The sequence below is a fragment of the Larimichthys crocea genome, chromosome XXIV, assembly GCF_000972845.2.
Source record: "Larimichthys crocea isolate SSNF chromosome XXIV, L_crocea_2.0, whole genome shotgun sequence".
NCBI classification, from domain to species: Eukaryota; Metazoa; Chordata; class Actinopteri; family Sciaenidae; genus Larimichthys; species Larimichthys crocea.
The window spans coordinates 15,441,204-15,460,842 of NC_040034.1; the positions used below are offsets into that span (position 1 = coordinate 15,441,204).

At 43.3% G+C, this 19,639-nt stretch overlaps 1 protein-coding gene across 4 annotated transcripts in view; it reads right to left on the reverse strand.

Moving 5' to 3' along the window:
• The window catches only part of runx3 (RUNX family transcription factor 3), a 49,646-nt gene that overhangs the window by 15,311 nt on the left and 14,696 nt on the right, over nucleotides 1–19,639 (reverse strand). For all 4 annotated transcript variants that reach the window (XM_019266377.2, XM_019266376.2, XM_027274718.1 and 1 more), the window contains 3 exons: nucleotides 14,160–14,401; nucleotides 13,297–13,453; nucleotides 11,689–11,793 (listed from right to left, as the gene is read on the reverse strand). In XM_019266377.2, the coding sequence (XP_019121922.1) occupies nucleotides 11,689–11,793; nucleotides 13,297–13,453; nucleotides 14,160–14,401 (504 nt within the window). The remainder of the gene's footprint in view (nucleotides 1–11,688; nucleotides 11,794–13,296; nucleotides 13,454–14,159; nucleotides 14,402–19,639) is intronic.

Sequence of the window (19,639 nt, forward strand, 5' to 3'; positions counted from 1 at the left end):
GGGTGGAAGAGATTTTAATGTAACTATCAATGCACCAAAACTGTGTGTGAACCAGCATGTATACATTCTGTGGTTTTCTCCCTGGCATCTCTACAGAGTAGCCTAATGTGAAGTAATGGCTGGATTTGAATATTTTATCACTATATAAAGGGGGCAAGGCAGACGGACCAATATGGATTTTGCCCGTCCTTTCTCTCCACTGACCCATGGGCAATATATCTTCCCTCGGAGGCTGACCCATGGGTAAAGTTTCCTCTCGTTTACCGCTCTGTCCATTTGTTTGTGCCCACCTCCTCCCCTCCCTCTCTTTACGAACTATATAGAAATATCTAACATTGACGGCCCCCCGACACACACACACACACACACACATGCGTACACGTGCGTACACAAAAGGGTACACAGGCGCACATTGGTGTGCAGACACATTGTCTGACCGCAGGTAGGCCAGACACAAAAATCCCACTGTCTAAAGTCAAAGAGCAGCAGAAAATAGTTTTTATTTACTTTTTTATTCACTCCTAATCATCAACAGTTACGTTGCACTTTATGTGTGTGTGTGTGAGAGAGAGAGAGAGAAAGAAAAAGAGAGACTCAGTCATGACTAATCTGTCTGAGCAGAGACAGCAGTTCTGTCGCTGCTTTCCAGCTGTTTGTTTTCCGGAGCATTAGGACATTGGACGCCAAAGGAAAGGAACAGTGTGTGTGTGTGTGTGTGTGTGTGTGTGTGTGTGTGTGTGTGTGTGTGTGTGTGTGTGTAGAGGTGTGTGTGTGATTCCACCCACTGACCCACCAGTTTGCTCTGTTGCCGTTACTCAGGAACATATCCTGGGCGGACACAGACCGACTCACACACTACGTGATATCTTTTTTATTCACACTCACTCTTTCAACTGTGATGGAAGGAATGAAGGCCTGCGTTCTCCCTCACTCACTCTCTCTCTCTCTCTCTCCCTCACACACACACACACACACACACACACACACACACACACACACACACACACACATACACACACACACACACACATACACACACACACACACACACACACACACACACACACACACACACACACACACACACACACACACACACACACACACACACACACACACACACACAGTGCCAGGTCCAGGCTCCATCACCCACATAGACACTGTGGCTACTGTCTGTTCCAGGATAGAGCAGGGGCGGCCAGGGGAAGCAGCCCTCCAAATATAGCCCCTATATGCGTCCTTGTGTAGTTATTAAGAGATTTACACCACCTCAAACGGCTGAGGTCAGGGAAATGATACATCCCACCACTCTCTGGTTGGAAAAAAAGACAGACGGCAGGGGAAAAAAATGATAATTGGTCAGTTTTTCTGCGGCCAGTGGTGGTCTAAGATGAATTGGCTGGCTCTTTAAGGATGAAAGTGATCATTCAGCTGCCCACAAACACACACACACATACACACACTTGAGCCTAGATGTGGATCCCGTGGCCCAGTTCCAGTTGGCTGGGACACACCACGTTTGGCGACACACTGTTCGGAGCTTCCAGTAGGGGGGTTTAGTGGGCTGTGAGAGAGAGTGATTTTTGGGGGAGCGGAGGTTTCATTAAAATGAGGTCTGGAGCTCATTAACCCGGGGCCCACAGTTGCTGTTAACACCACTAATCAACAGGGAGGCGGCTTGAAACTTTCTTTTCCCCTATTCCTCTGTTTTTCTCTCTGCCTTTGTCTCCTGGATACTTATATTTCATAAGTAACAGGAAGGCAGCAGTCTTCCTGTCATCTTTTTTAAGACAGTTTGTTTTGATTTTTAACTGCAGCTGCTAGAAAAAGTCATAGCAGTTATATATGCTATAGTTTCTTCTGTATGTACATTCCATGATAGATAAGTTAAGTGACTTAACCTTTATTGAATGGAGTGGGACCTATTAGATCATTACTTAAACTGAGTTAAATTGTTTGTTTTTTATTGGCATATACCTAAACTGTATCTGTTTCTGTATCTGTTGAAAACTAGTTTTCTATCTAAATCATTCCAGTCTCTGCGAGAGAACACCAGAGAGACTCAATATGTGTCTTCCAGTTAAACCTCATGTTAACGCTCTCTCTTTGGACAGTTGACCCTGTCTGTAGCCACAGTGTGTCTCCTCCGACCACCAACATTTGACTTCTACTCTGCAGGTCCAGGGGGCCAGAGGGGTGCCGGTGCTCCACACCGGCCCCATTTCAGAGGGGTTTCTGTGGTCGGATGAATATTTAATGTGTCAGGGTGCACTTAGGAGAGAATGCCCTTGTTTTTCTCTCTATGATATCATAACCACAAGATAGAGCTGGGAGATGGGGGCCAGTGCACACATGAGGCCTAAACAGCAGTGCTCAATATGCACCCAGAGCTGAAATGGATGCTAAAGGTTGTAGATTTACTAGCCTCCTCTCAGAGTAGCGGTCACATCATCTGAAAGCATTATGGAAGTCTATGAAGAACAAATAAAATGCTTGATATAAAATGTCTGGTATTAACGATGTACTGAAAGGCGATGGCTGTGTTTTGAAGAAATGGGTGTGCCGTTCTCAGCTCTGCTTTGTTTTGTGCGTGTGTGTGTGTGTGCGTATGTGTGTCTCTTTATTTCCTGATAGTGTTTTATCTTCGCTGTAGAACAACGTGAGATGCTGCTCTGCCCTTTTGCCCTGTGATTTGAAACGCATGAAGGGATGGTTCAAGCAGCAGTGTGAAATTATTTTTCATGAGATCGCAACCGACGCTCTGTGACCAGACCACATGAACTCCACCGAGTCTTGCTCAGCCTTGCCTCCACAAAGCGTATATCAGCTCAACACAGAGACAGTGTTTGCTCAGTGAGGTGACAGCCAGGCCTTGAAGACTAGCGCCACAGCTGAACGATCACCCAATATGACCTGTTTCCTTCCTTCATCCCCCACTTTTTTTTTTCTCTCTACTTCTCCTCTCTTTCTCTCTGTCTGTTTGTGCCTGTCTCCATTGAAAGAAAGAAACATATGTTCCCGTCCAAAGGGAGTCACATTAAACACAAGCTCTTTTTAGTAAAGGGCTGGGCGCTTTTTCAGGGGCAAAGTGAAACTCTATCTGGACGGCAAAGGGCAATACGTGCTTTGGCTCCAGCCCAAGTCTACACTGAATATATTTGAAGTGTAAATATTTGTATTCAACGTATAAATGGACTTGATAGGCCCCTGATAACAGACTAGAACTGATTTGGAGTGCAGGTATCACACTTAACACTGAAACTATGTCTGGACTGTAAAGTCTATGTAAGTATGCTATAGGATTACATCCAAAAATGTCTTGGCAGTGTAAGAAACATTTGTGATTTTAATAAGAAGGCCACTGATAGCAGCTGATATTTTTCTGGAAGTTGTAACATAGCTTTTTGTGTGTGTTGTTGTTGATTCAAAAACACCACAACTTAAAATGCATCTAACTTTCCTTCTAGGTAAGATAAGTCCTTACTTTGTTGTGAAAGTGTTGAAGAGATACAAGAGCAGCATCCTTATCTAACTTTTGAAACCCCACAGTGAGATGTGGGGCGACAGTTGAACATATGTCACAGCGAGGCCTACTTGCCTGCGAGCAAACTTCCGTTTGCCTTCAACAGACACTGGGGACGTTTCAACATCTGTTGAGCAAAGTCTTGTACACCTGTCTTCCTCTTCCTCCTCTCTAGCAGACCTGAACACCCTACATTTTCGTTCCCACCCTGCCTCTTTCCGCCACTCTTTCTTATACTTCCCTTTTTCATTCTATTACTGGCAGCGAAGCGCAGCTCAAAAAGCCTCTCTGCTGCAGCGTATTTGCCACCGTGTTTCCCAAGGCCACCAATCACACAGTTGGGTATTTACAGTCGGACGAATCAAAGTTCTTGTTTTGAGGCTGACCCTGAAGGATGTGGGTTTTACCCTTGGCTGATGATTGTGGCTGTCTCGTCTGGGCCTAAATGAGTTGATGCTAGCCACACGCAGACATTACACTACTTTAAACTAATTTACATAACACTTTCAGAATTTATGCATTAAGTTTTACAACTAAATCATAATCACGGATTAAACGCTTTTTAGGACATAAACTAAGTGTGATTTGAAGTCTCACACTAAGTCTCTGAATGCAAATTATTTCCATCTAAGCTTTCAGGAGGTCAGCTTTTTTTTTGTTTTTTTGGCACACTTATGTGTAGTTCGGCCTCTGACCACAGCTGGGGGATCGTCTGGTCCCTCAGGCAGATGTCAGAGTCTCTCTGGGGACATCAGCAGTGTGAAAATCCCCCTCGCAGGCCTGAAAACAAGCTGCTCACAGCGGAAGTTGCTACATGAGACTGTTTGAGCAAAGAGCGCAGCCTTCCTTTTCTGATAAGGGGATAAAGCACTTTGCGTGTGTCTGTGGGTGTGTGTGCGTATGTGTGTGTGTGTGTGTGTGTATAGAACAGAAGCAGTGCCACACAAGGACAGCCCTACAGTGAGGCAGGTTGAGGCAGGCAAAGAGTGAAGGGGTAACAAAATAAGACCCAATGTACCCGGATTCTCTAACAATACAATAAGGCCCGTAGCACGTTGACAGCAATCATCCCTCTTTTGTCCCATATACCGTGTTTGTGCGTGTGTGCGCGTAACTGTCTTAACTGGAGTTGAGGCGTGTTGGGGGGGGGGTTGATATGAGCAGGGTTGTTTTTCAGGCCCTTTTGGCTGCTTGCCTGCACACTTCGTAGACTTCCCAGTGCTGTTGCTGCCATCGCTCTGGCCTTGTCAAGCACAGAAGGCCTATTTGGCTCCGGTGACAGATCATATTAAAGCAATAAGCTGCTTTGAGTGTGTTATTTTAGCTCTAATGGTGAATAGGGTTGTTGTGTGTGTCTGTTGTATGAGTGCGCATGTTTGCGTGTATGTGGTAGTCAGGTTGTTCTAAGCAGCGAGGTGCCGGGGGAAAGGTGGGGGCCTGACAGGGCTGTGGGAAAGGAAAGCAAGCTGCTGCTGTCACATACATCAATGCAACGCCAGCAGATGTGTCAAACGGCTTTGCGTTCACACCTCTGTGCATACTAGGTCACACACAATAATGTGCAACAAGCATGCATTTGCCCTTAAACACACTCAGTTCCACAGAAAGACAACTGATATTCCAGGTGGGTCAAAGTAAATGTGTGAAGTGTGAAATGTGTGAATTTTCCACTGTGTAGGCATGCACATATTTCACTTTCAATACTTTCACTGAGGTTATCATGTTAGTGGACTGCTGCAGTAGGTTACAAAGATTGACCTCTCCTTTTCGCCGATGTTTCCAGCCTATATTTTTTTTCTTTAAAGAGCCAACGCTTCCCTCTGTGTTTACCCAGAGGATTACAACCTTCTCCGATCCTGGAAGCAAAAGAAAGATCTTGCTACACCTATTATTTGCTCACTGTTCCTAACCATTAAGGCCTGAAGAAATAAATATCCAAAAACCGCAGGGTGGTGGTACACAGCGTCTTTTCCAGTAACCAGCAGGTGCCTTCAACCCACAAAACCCCACCCCCATCCCCGCTGCCCCAACACAGAAAACGGTTTATTGTCATAATGCAGCGGGGGAGAAAATATTCCTCCACTCATGGGCCATTTATTTTTCTAAATGCAGAACGGAACTTTTATTGAATTACGGCTGAAAGGTCGTAATGGCTCCCTCCTGTATGGGTCAGTGTAAATAAGGAAGAGTGAGCACACACAGAGTGGGCATTTTACTTCCCTTCATAGGTAGGTAAACAGGAAAGACGCTTGGCCGGTGAGTTTAGAGGGGAGTGTGTAGGGAGTAGGTGGAGAGACAGAGGTGGAGAGAGGGTTGAGTAGCGACGGTGGCCGAGTTTGTTCTGTGATTCTGAGAAAATGTCTTCTACTTGCATCATCAAAGTGAATTAAAAGCACTGTCTGGGGCTGCTGTAAATAATTCTGTAGTTCTTTGCACATAATGCTGTTTTATCTGGCGTCAGCGAATATGGGCTGGAAATTTATGTCTGAGTGGAAAAATAAAGGGCATTTCACCCCGAGGCTATTGTGTGTGTCTCCGACAGTCATCAGCTGGCCTGAGGAGGAGACATCGCGCTGTTTGAAAATATTAGACAATGTTCTTCTTTTTCCCTGTTTTTAGCAGAAACTTGTGCACTGACGCTGCAGCAACATGCTGAAGAGCAAACAGAGGCAGCGAGAGGAGAAAATTGCCAGTAATAAACTAATGGGTATATTTTCTTTGTTTATATCTCAGTTTAGTTGAGGTATTTAGACTAATTAGCTCTGCTTTCACAGGAAAGCCTAAGTACAAAAGCCTAAGTAGGATTACCAGCAGCTGTGTGTGTGTGTGTGTGTGTGTGTGTAGCCCTCAAAGGGAGTTGGCCTCAAAGCTTCTAGATGTGGTTAAGGTGGCAACAGTGGTCAAAGAGCTTCCATCTCAGTCCTTTATTTACTCTCCCACAACAACATTTGATTATATTACAGATGCTTTCATGTCTGTCCAATCATGCTTTAATGACTCTGTAGCAACAGTGCTGCATTCATTCATATCTAACTTAAAAACACATAAAAACGTCTTACAGAATAATTAACAATCGAGTGTGATTGGCTGTCTCTAATCTGCAGACATCCTGCATGACTACTGGAGGAAACTGTCCTCATGAGCCACCCATCACAAGCCTCAGACCTCAGAATGTGGTGAATGTTTTGTCCCGACACACGAAATCAGTCCAAACCTATTCAATATGCACTGCTGCATTCCAGTGGATTTATCAGTTGGCCAATATTTGCTCTACTTCTAATCACTGAGGCCAAATGACGCGTCTGGAGTGACCCCGGGGAAAGAGGAACGCCGCAGTCAACAGCCTCCGGTCACTGCAGACGCCACAGATTGTCATTTCTCTGAAGAAGTCGTAAACTCTTCTTTTTATCTATTCCCATCTGTCTGTCAGTGGTATTGAGGCAAACTATCTTCTGTACCAAATCATAAATTAGGTGGTCATGAGTTTGATTGTAGAGGCAAGACCATTTGTGTGTGTGTGTGTGTGTGTTTGCGTGCATGCATAGCCCACTATGTCTCCAGGTTATACATCTGGGAGTCATGGTGAGCCATTAGCAGTCAGGAAAGCACCCAGCATCAGACATGCCACTGTTTTTCCCCTCCCCTGGCACTGATACACCTGTAGGCCTTTCTTTCAAAGACACCCATCTCCATTTTCAAACATCAAAGTTGCCTTTGAGAGAGCAATTCGCAGTGAGGGCGAGCCTTTCATGTGATTTGTGGAGCATGGGCGTGGCCCGTGGGGGGGCTGACTTAAAGAGATGGACGCACCTGGCAGGTGTATGAACTGAGCACACGCACACGCAAATACATACGCAACAACACGCATGCTATCTTTTTTGTTGACTTTACAGAGAGACTGCAATATCACAGGAAAAATAACACAGCAAATGTCATTGTTTGTCCATTTGCATACTTTGTACAGTCTGTGTGCCAAATGCAAATAGAATCAACCCGCCAACTCCAACATGCACCCCTGCCGCCCCGACTCCCTCCCACCCACACAACCCCACACCCGCCATTCTCCTCCTGGAGCTGTGTGAACACACCCAGCCGAGTAAACAGAGGCAACAAAACACGACAGCACTTGTGTGATTTCGGTGGATGTGTGGGCCTATGGGTGGGAAGGTGTGTGAGCACTATCGGAACATATGCTGGTATTGCATGTACACTATATAATTGTGTTAGCGGTTAGGGTGTATTCATGCGTATCATTTTCAAGTCTCATCATACAAATTGCCACTTTGACCTCACTAAGGCGCCGTACAACAGGCTTCTACATCCTCAACATTCAGCAAACAAATGCCTCTCCTTTCTCTAGCCTGCTCAACCCACAGACCTCCGGCTGGGAAGGAAAAGATTTAGAATCTGAGAAATAATTTCAATAATTTCTGACCAGAATAATTTGAGATTAGATTTTTTCAGATTCAGCTCTAAAATTGTTCCTTGTTACTTCAACATCACACACACACACACACACACACACACACACACACACACACACACACACACACACACACACGACATGACCTTTGTCAGTTTTTCACACAGGCAGCTCGAATCTGTCCTCAGATATTCACAGAATTTTTTTTTCTTTCCTCAATTTCAAGATCATTAATTTTTAATTAATTTTCTCATTTGTTTTCTACACATCTGTAAATTATGTATCATTTACATGTTTGTGCTTTTTTCAGGCTCTAAACGGAAGACACACACACACACACACACACTGAGAAAATTATTTCTCAACATCAGTTGACAAGCTTAAAATATTTTTTTTCTTTTTTTGCACTCTCTGACCTAACATGACCTGCGGTGAGTTCATCTTTTCTTCCCAGGGACTGATTCATTTCAGGTTAAGAGATACAGAAATACAAAACAGCCCCTCCCCCGTGGGTAAATAAGCAGCAGCTGATGTCATATATAAGTCAGGGAGTGAGAAGGACACCAAAAATATAGTTGTGGGATTAATTGGTGAGAATAACCCTGCAGGGTGCATTAAGTGTGTTAACGGCAGTGCAGAGGAATCTGATAGCAGCGACAAACAGGGAGGGTCTGCACATTAAAGTCATCTGCTTTCCTTTTTTTTTGTGTTTCTGTCTTTCTAGCTCTGTCTTGTTGTTGAATGTGGCGTGTTGCTAAAGCTGCCGCTCAGACAGAAGTGCAGGGAGAGTTTTCAGTTGCAACAGTTGTGCTTCCAGTTTGGTCTCAGCAGAAGTTTGATAATATAGTATGACAGATAGACATGGGGGAGGGCAGTGCGAGGAGAGAGGGTTCGATGACGAATGCCGGATGTGTGATGATCAGCAGCAAGGGAGACAAAAATACATAGCTTAACATTTAGCCTACTTTCTGGTTTGGGGACAGAATGCTGTCCGCGAGTTTATATCCATTAACGTGTGTGTGTGGGAATGTAAAAATACATTGTACACATATGTACCTATGTGTCTGCACACTTCCTGCTCAAGTGTTTTCAGAAGGTACGGTATTCTTTGTTACATTTTACTGCAGGTGAGGCACCACTGCAGTCCTGTCCGTCAGGTTCTCCTGACGGGATCAGTAAACATTAATAAAACCTCCTTCCCATCTGTGCCAACTCCTGCCGTGGCTCGGCTGGCAGCCATGCAAATGCGGGCCCTACGCAAACAACCTGTAAAGCCATGTGCATGGCCGGCCTCCACAGCCTGCCAGCCTGCGGACAGGTGAGCACAGCGTGGCCAAGTCTGGCTTCAGGCTGTCTGCACTCTATGAATGATAAAGCGTCAGATGTACGGACAACAGTGTGCGGCACTGATAAAAAAAAAAGCTGGGATCAAAAGCGGTGATGGAATAGATAAGTGTCTCCGAGGATGAGATTTGTAATGAAAAAGTGCTGTTAGTTTTATGCGTTGGCAAAAGCCTCTCTCTGCGTTGGCTCTAAACGTTGTACAGCCGATATAATGTGGTGCCTTGTGGTTAGAGAAGAATCTGATTATTTTTATGGACCTAATAATGTCTGAATGGTTGTGTGTGTTCCTTTGCTTTGACTGTGCCGGAGCATGACTGATATTATACTCCTAGAATGTGCTTCTTGTTTAAATATGAGCGGTCCTTTATCTCATCTCGCAAGTGATTTCTATTTTGAGTCTATGAGTTTTTAAACTGGACTGAAAACTCATCGCAGCATCAGATCTGACAGCTCATTCAGGCCAATATAATGAACAATATAAATGTGCTGCGTTTCAAAGTGCTTATTCTATTAACTGTGATCGGCTGTTTGAATTTCCTGGTTGATGTTGGGATTGGTTTTCACTGCAGATGTATTATTCATATTTCAGATCAGCTTTGAGTCTGTTTCAGCCGTCTTAACGTTTGCACAAATCAAACGGTTCCAGGGGGTTTCAGCTGAAGGAGGTTCTAGTTAGTACATATTGAAATCATATTCTTTTTTTTTAAAACCTTTGCAGAAGTTTATTTTCTGTCATTCTGTGAATTCCCTCTCAGCACTGTGTTACAGAGTTTAATGGAGCCCTAAATTCCGCCTGCCCTATATTAAACAGTGTCACTTTATAGCACCCAGCGCCGGTGTAAAAGTAGCACGGCCACTCTGACGCCTCAGCTGGAGCTGTAACATGTTGACAGACAGACAGGAGACGATCTGAATGTACACAGTTATTTCAAGCTGAGACACTCGCAGATGTACATGAGAATGCATTTATGCACAGGCACACACGTTAAGCTTTTTTTCCCCCCTTATAACTAAAGACAATCAAATTGAAACCCCCATAAGACACACACACATATACAGTGTTTATTATTATCTAGTCCCTCCCTCCTCTGCAGTCACTGTTCTCTTTAATGCCTCTGCAAATAGTGTTCAGCCTGGCAGGTGGGAAAAGGAGGGTGACGATGCCCCCTCTCTGTGTGCCCCCCGGCTCCCTCTCTGCCAGCCATATCCCCCTTCCTCATGTGGCACTTGCTACCACTCTCTCTCTTCCCCTGCTGTGGTCTGTTTTGACTGGGCTAAATCCACCCTCTCCCAAATATTCCCCCTCCACAGACACGAGCACGAGTCACAGCTATCCGGCTGCCCGGAGACCCCTCAAGAACCATTAAAAACACGATCCCACCATAGGTACATCATGAAATTCTACCCGTCTCGTTTGTCTTGCCACGAGCTCACAAAACAATTCATACATGCGTGTACGTACGTCACCATCCCTCAGCCCCTGACTCATCTAAGTAATGCTACTCTCCACCCCCACCGCCAACCCCCTCCCCTCCTCACACCAGCAGCATTAAACCACATGAGAATGTAGCTGCGGCTGAACAGTGGCGCTAACAGCTTTAGGACGCCGAGCCTCCCTGCCAGGGCTAACAGTGTCCGGAGTCTGCCCTGTGTTAAATCAACGAGCCACTTATGTGGTCAGTCAGGTACAGGCCCTCTGACCAGCACTAGGGAAGGCAGGGGTGAGAGGTGGGTGAGGAGGAAGAGGGAGGGAGGCCGGGGGTCGACTGAGCTGAGCCACCTGTGGCTTGGAGACTCACTCAGCTCCTCTTAGTGGTCTTGGGTTATGCCTTAATATGCTTTACAGTTTCCTCTGACTGGGCCCTGTACCCCTGCAGCACACACACACACACACAAACCTGTGCTGCTATACTTGTGAGGACAATGCACTGCCCTACATTCATTCTCTAGAGGCTTACCATAACCACTACATTCCCTAACCCCAGTTTTAACCTAGTCTTAATTCTAATCTTAACCCCAAAACCAAGTCCTAACCCCAAAATAAATCTTTTTTTTTTTTTTTTTTTTTTTGCACATGTGATCGTGTGAACAGATTCTTTTCCACAGAGTGATGATCACACAGCACACACAAATACACACACTAATCAGACCTTGTCACAGTGTTTTTTTTTTTTTTTTTTTTATATCTGCATATGACTCATGTAGTTTTTTTAGCCTGTAGAGATACTGACACCCACCGCTTTCAGAACCACGATTAGCTGCTTCTAACCGGGTGCCTCTGCAACATTCACACGACAGTGCACTTCAGCAACAACAATAGTAGTCTTGATGCATCTGTGTGTGTGTGTGTGTAAGACAGAAAGAGAGAGAGGGGCTGCTTGTGCGTGCGTGTACTCACTGCGCGGTTCTCGGGGTCCATCCACGGTGACTTTGATGGCGCGGTGATAGGTGGCCACTTGTGGCGGTCCGGTGAACACAGTGATGGTCAGAGTGAAGCTCTTTCCTGCAGCACAGCAACATAATCATGAGACTTATGAAAGAATATCACTTTATAAAAAGAACCTTTTTTTTTTTTGGGAATAATTCTGCAAACTATTTTGTCTCTTGTTTGCAACAATACGTCGCTTGTTCAACTTCAAATCATCACCGGCTTTTTGTCCCGCTGCAGCCTTTGAATTAAGGGGAAGAGAGAGAGAGAAAAAAAAAAGACCACCTCTTTTGATGGCCTGACTACGGATATGATTTAGATTATTGAGAGAATATGTTCCAGATTGTCCGAAAGGGCTTACAGCGATAGTTTATTGTTCAACAAGGCAGGATCTTGCTCCCATCTGCATCAAAGTCCGTGCAGAGAGGGGAGGAAGGGTGCACCGTGCAGCGGCTCCGGTGCTCGTCCTCGGCACAGAGAAAGACATCTCTTGTTTTAAAAAAGAGACTGCGTGGGAGGAAAAGGAACAATCCTCGGTTTGGGTAATTGACTACAGAAATGAAACGTATCTGCTTATTAATTTCCCCAAATCCCATTCATCAAATGACAGCTATTTAAACAATCAAAGAAAATATGAAAGGCCGGAAAAAAAGAGAGGCCTTTGAGAGAAGATTCTCCTCCAGTGAAAGAATGTTGTGAACAACAATTATTTTTATTTTTATTTATTTAGGATATTTGTTGATGTATGTCTGAAAATGATGCTTTGATTTACTCAATAAAGCAGAATAATGTTGCTCAACAGGCCCACATATTAACCACAACATCCCATCGTGCTAACATGTGATTTTATTATTATTGTTATTATCACAAACATGAACTAAACTCCCATGATAAACACTATGCATCAGTATATAAGCTTTTTGGTGGCGGTGGCAGAGATTGCTTGACAAATTGCCCCTGGAATTGAATTGTTTTTTGTTTTTTTTCATCTATACTTCAGACACCACATGGATAATTATTTGTATTCCCTTGGATTAAGAGAATTACAGTCCCATCGCGACTGTTTCAGCGTGACGCAGGCCAGATGTTTCGGATGACACCCGTGGACGTCAGTTGGCAACGTGTGGGCACTCGCCGTATCCATACCTAAATGAATCCAGACTTGCATTTTTTTTTTAAATGTTGTAATAGACAGCAGAGATCCGGCCAAAAGTTGCTATAAAAATATATTTTAAAACTTATATTTTGAATGGATCAGCGTTGGGCGTCTGCTCATCATATTGGGTGACCTTGATGATAAATAATCTTTCAGGTTCACTTCAAAAAATAATAACATGCTGTCAGTTGTCAGTCGTTGCTCCGCTTAGACCCAGAAATATGATCCATTATATTATTATTAGCGCGTTTCCAAATGTTGCCGCAAATGGCATTACAAGCAGTCCTCTCACTGTATGTGTGCAGGCCTGTGTGTGTGCGAGAGAGAGTGTGTGTGCGTGTGTGAGTGTGTGTATTAAAGAGAGAGAGAGAGAGAGTTAGAGAGAGAGAGGGGACACACACACACACATGATTTCAGCTCACCTCGTCCGCTCCTGCCCACGAAGCGCAGGTCGTTGAAGCGGGCCACCTGGTTCTTCATCACGGCGGAGGCGTTCCTCAACTCGGCCGAGTAGTTCTCATCGTTCCCGGCCATCACGGTGACCAGCGTCCCGTCGGGAACATCACCGAGAGCGACGACCTGCACGGAAAGAGAGTTCGGTCACTCTGGGTCACCAAAACCAAATGAACACAGCGCGCGTAAAACCGCATCCGGATGCCATAATATTAAGCAGGAATATCTTCACAATTTCACCACCATGTCAACAATGAACCATTACATAAATCATATCACTGTGAGGCACCCTCTGATGTTGACTCATGACATTTAAATATAAAATTATATTAGAGAATATGTTACCAAAGCCTAATTTGTTAGTTAATTATTTTCCTTCAAATTCACAACTCATATGGTGTAAGACTTAATGTTGACACAAGGCACAAATATTTACTTATCAAGCATCAAAAGAATTTATAATGCTGAAAAATTTAATAGTAACATTTTGAGGTTAGATCTGTTCAGACTTGTAATTTCAGACATCTTACTCCATCTGTAATCATTTCTGGCCTGATTTAAGATGTTATTATCTGGATGGTGCCAATAAAAGCAGATCTTATCTATGCTTTTTTAATTAATTTAATATCCTACACAAACGCAAATGACAGATATAAAAAAACAACTTCCAGAGCACACACTTATTTTTAAATACATGCAATTAAATGACTTCATTAAAATGTATCTGGTTGGTCTTAAAAATGTGTTCAAAGTCTTAGAAAACCACAGTGTGCCTCATTAAAATGGAAATATTATAAATGATCATTAGAAGATTAGAAGGCATGTGTCTTGCCTTGAAAGCCACGGGGAGCGTCTTGTTGCACCTCCAGTGAGACGGGAGGACGGAGCAGAGGAAGTTGGGGCTGTCGGTCCTGACCAGCTCGCCGGCGTGGTCCGCCAGGACGTCCACCACGTTCCTGGTGTCGGGTCTTGACCTGAGGGGCCCCGGGGTGGCCATGGCCCCGTTGCCGTCTCCAATCTTACTGCAGGGGAAGGACGTGGAGGGCGGCGTGAACCGTCTAGTGGTGGGCGGCTCTACGGGAATATGCATCACAACAGCTTGGGTCAGTGCCACCTGACTGGGTCGTATCAGAACAGTTTTTTGTTGTTGTTGTTTGTGTCTCTTTTCCTCCAGACGCGGATGGTCTCAGGAGTCCACCGTGTGAGCGCAAAGGATGGAGGCAGAGCGCACTAAGTCTGAGTGAAGAGAGCCTCGATACCTTAGTAGAAAGAATAAAACTCTGATGACTGTGCTAGATCATTAACACAAGATGTGTCAGTCTGCGGAACATCAGGACTTCTTTGGGTTTTTTTTATACTATCTTCAGCGAAAAGAAAAAAAGCCACAAAGCCTCCAAAGTCTCTCACAGTGCTGAACTTGTTCTTATCTGTCGCACATTTGATGGAAAGTTTGAGCCGCGTGCAGACGATATATCAACACCACAAACTACTTCAGCTTTCACTCTCTAATCAGTCAATGAGTCCCCTAAATAATTTATCGACAATCAGTGACAAGTCTGTTCGCAATAATCAGGTAATCCAGCCTTGGTGCAAAAAAACATTAGACAATCCAACTGACTGACTTTCTCGGATTAAGTTTTTTCTTTTTTTTAAATGAGCTCGACTCAACAGCCAAGCTTTGCCAGTTCGCCTCTTCAGATCTCACCAGACTCCGCTGGAAGAAAAAAAAAACTAAATTTCTCAAACCCGAATGTGTACAGTCAAACAGAAGTTGAAGTACATCAGTGTCCCCTTTTTTTCGTGCGTAAAAAAAAAAGTTCTTGCAACTTTATCCTCGTTGGATCTTCCCACACACACGCGCGCACACCCACACACAAAAAACAACGTTATTGTGGAATAAGAGGAACTGTCCTGTCGCTCCCGATGAGTTTCCTTTTAAAGTTATCCCTTAGCGCGGAGTTATAGGGCGCAAGAAGGAGCCGAGAGGCTGAACGGAGTGCAGAGTGCCGCGATATTATTTTACCCGAGTCATTTTAGTGTTTAGTGGTTGGGAGTGTGGAGATGATCTCCACCAATGAATCTGCTGGGTTGGGCTTTCACCAGACCAATCAAACTCTCCACTGCTCTTTTTCTCTCCTGCACCGCACTGCTGTTACACACCAGCTGAATTATTGATACATATCTGTGCTCTTCTCTCTGCTTGTGTTTTTAATACAGCTTATAGACACACGTTAACATGATGCAGGGAGACATTAGGAGACAGTGTGAGTTAGGAGGATTTTATTTTAAGAAGAAGAAAAAAGGAAGAAGGGACCAAAGCGTAAAAAGAACTGCGTAAAAGAATAATTATTTGGACATAAATTGATTTTAAATGGTAGTAACTATAAGCACCATTGACATCGGGTAAAAAAACGTGTGAGAATGTGTCTTTGTTGTTATTAATTATTAGTCTTGCAGGCAGTTTGATTGACTGAAAGACGTGCACCTTCATCCCCGTCACCCTGGTTGGTCACATCACTTTCTCTGGTTTGTTTTTACCTCAGTTTATAATTTATCTAAAGGCGCATTCAGACTGCACAGACCTGTGGTTTGACTCCCATTTATTCTTTTTGAAAAGCTGTTCTGTCTGGCGGCTTCACACCTCCTCTCCCAGGTAAATAACATTTTCATAAAGTGAAATTATGGGTGTAGGGCAGATCCGTATCGCTTTAATTGACTCATCTGAATTAATATGACAATTAAAGTAAACAGGGAAATGCGTTTTTTTCCACATCAAACAACACAGCAGAGTAATCAGTGTGTGTGTGTGTGTGTGTGTGCCAGAGGCTGAATTCATTATTAACCTGAAATGCTGATGGTGTCCATCAAATGACGGCACACCCTTGCAGCCATGCTGTTTTCTGACACTAGTTGGCGCATTTGCCTTTTCAATCGCTGTCAGCTCCGACAGTCTGAGGCAGACATTTCACATCTGCAGAAGAAAGGAAACTTTTATCTGTGCTCTGAGATAGTCGGAAATCTGAATTAATTTCGACTTCAGCCAATTCAGTTAAACGGATTTCATTGGTGAGGTGTTTCTGTCGTTAAAGGAGCCTCTGTGACATTTTTTTAAATTCCACATTTGCATTCCAGTTTTTGTCTGAATCACAATAAACGTTATTATTGTTTTAGAAATGAGATTATTATGAAAGCCCTGACGTTTATTCGTTTAATGACTGCACGTTGAAGCCATGTCACACACTCGAGTTAACACGCCCGTCTCTGATTATTACATTTAGAGAGTTCATTGGCTCATTGTTTTGTGTCTTTTACTGCAAATTCTCAAACGTACTGTGCAAAGGTTTAAATGTTTTTAGTGAGCACCGAGGGAGTTTGTCATTTATCAGGATATAAACATTATTCTGAAACATTTTGCGACTTTAATGGTGCAGAAATTAATTTAAAAAAAAATCCTGGCAGCTTTGATTTAAAAAAAATAAAACAGGCTAAAATAAAAATATAAAATAACCAAAGATTTAAATTCATGTCTGCAAACAGGAAATTGACTTTAAAAGAAATGTTGATCATCTCATGTGGATTTTTCCTTGATGCGCATTTAGAAAATAAAAAAAAAAGCTTTCAATCAATCGATGTTTCATTTTAATAACAACACGTTTTATTTCAGTGTGCGCGCGCATTTGCGCGCGTGCGCATGTGGCGGTTTTTTTTTAAAGTTGTTTACTTGCATGAGAATAAATTAAGTGCAGTTAAGTGGCGTGAGGAGTCATCGGAGTGGCTTCAGATTTTCCCTTAATTTCCCCACTGTCACACTAAATCACAGCCACAGTCAGAGACAGAGACGCGGAGGACAGATTGGAAAAGTTAAAAACAATATGATAGACAATATCTAATCAGAGAAATGTTGGAATAAACTGGGATATTAGAGATTCTTTTTCACGATAGCTGGGATCCAACCAGAGCTCACAGTATCAGTGGTGGTAAAAAAAAAAAAAAAAAAAAAAAAATGTAACCCTGACTGCATGATCTGCTCTATTAATCTACATAAAACTCTCTCTCTTCTCATGTTTTAAAATATAATCTGTTTTTTTGTTTTTGTTTTTTTGGAGTGCCTCTTTCAGGGTCACAGAAATATTAACCTATAAGCTTGTGTAACACTTTGCCACTCCTTGTTTGTGGTTGTCTGTTATATTAGTGATCTAGGACAGTGGTTAAGTGGGGTGTGGTGACCAAAGGGGGTTACCACCAAATAAAAAAATATCACACGCTTTTACTTGAGAAATTATATCAATTAGAGAAAGAGGAATATTTAATTATGAGCATAAAACCATGACCATCATCCTCTGAATTCAGTAACAACAGAAATCTTCCAGTGAAAGATAAGAATATTTGTGACTTAATGGGTTTCCATTTAGGGTTTTTTTTTTTTTTTTTTACTGAAAAGGTTGGGGAACCCCAAATCACAGAGCTCAAATCACTTATGATAACGGCAAAAGCTAAATCTTCACAATCCTAACTGCAAGAAATCACCTCTGATCAGATCGCCTACCATGTGGCCTCTATTTTGAGTACAGCTCGACTAGGACAATGACAATGCCGGTGATATTTTAGTCGTCCTCCTGCCCTAGTTCATTATTAATATGTGACCACACGCCCCAGCTATACCCTGCTCAGCCGTAATGTGCGCTCCGGGCGCCTGTCACATTTAGACCTCTGCATTTCAACATGCAGTTTCTACAGTTTCAGCCGCATAGGCATTGAGGACAGAGCCCGCCGTGCCCCTGAACGATTTTTAATGATCCGGGGTGGGTTAAGCCTGAAATCAAGACAGGACTCGTGGAGGATATGTGAAACCCTGGACCCACCTCAAATAGGCCTCAGCATATATGATTCTTACCATGGAAGGATAAAAAGAAAACAGATCCTTCAGATATAAATCAAAAAATCACATCATTGTTTACTGATGAAGAGGTTGCTTCATCCTTGTATTCCTGACCTGAATCACAATGAACACTCATAACAATAATCATGTTTCCTGTGCTGTCAGAACAATGGTTTCTCACACTTTTCTCAACAAAACCTGAAGTTTTAGTTTAACTAATGCTAAAGTTCCTTGGAGTCCTTACAAAGTAGCGCTTCCTTTTCTCTGAGTATAAAACCAAAGGAAACCCCACTTACTTTTGGTTTTATGTGTAATGAGTCAGATTGTAAAGACTAATATGAGTATGATCCCCATTAGCAGAGAAAGCAGTGGAAGCCTTTGGGCTCTGTAAACCTATACCTGACTCTAAATGCCACCCACACAGCTTTCAGTGCCACTTAAAAGTCACTTTGAAGATGGGGACACTCTGATACGTGGTGATCCCTTTAAAGTTTTTCATTTTTTCACTGAATATGATCTATTAGCCTGTGTAAACTCCCGGGCTATTTTCAGACATGCACACATAAGCCTTTGGATGGGTAGCTATTCATTTGGAAAAGGGGGCTATGGGGGCAATTAGAAATAGTTTGAGGTTCGGCGATGACATAAGACAAAGATTTCTATCTTTAGAGGAGCTGTGGCGGTCACACATTTCTGTACATTCACAAATTACAGGGCAAGCTTTGGCCCTCAACCCACCGAATGCATTCCTTCCGAAAAGTGTCTGCTCGAATTTCAGCCGGGGGTTTCTGCTCAGTGGAAATATGAGTGTTCTGAATGGACGACTTCTATGAAATGGAGTTTTATTCCTCTCGGATTAAATTAGCTCTACTTTGGGGCTCGGGGTATTTTTTTGTATGAATGATGAATTCTGCGGTGGCTGTGGAACGCCGGGCTTGTTTACCCTTCCCTCCTCTCTCTCTCTCTCTTTTTTTTTTTCTTCGGGAGACGTAGCTCGCTATGAAATGGACTTTTTCTGCTTGATATGACAAGAGTGTCTGTGATTAGACTTCCAAGCATGATGTAAGTCACCAAAGCCATTTGTGCCAGTCCCCTCAAAGCCAAATCATATTCTAGCGTTGGAGTGTTTATATACACAAGTATATGGAGAAACTTTTAAACAACAGCGAGTGGGTACAGACTGTTTGGGTTTTGGGCTCGCACTCTTCTGATGGCTGATTCTCTCTCAAATTTTGATTACATAATATGTCAGCACATCACAATTGGTGGTCATTTTTGTCCATTTTGATGTTCAGACAAGAAAATAGGAAACACATTGGACAATTTTGATCATATAAATTTGTATGTTATTTTTTCTCCACCAGGGCTGTCTGTGTTAGTTTTAATGATCACTGGAATGTGCTTGTGTATTCAAACTTTGTTTTAGATCTTAA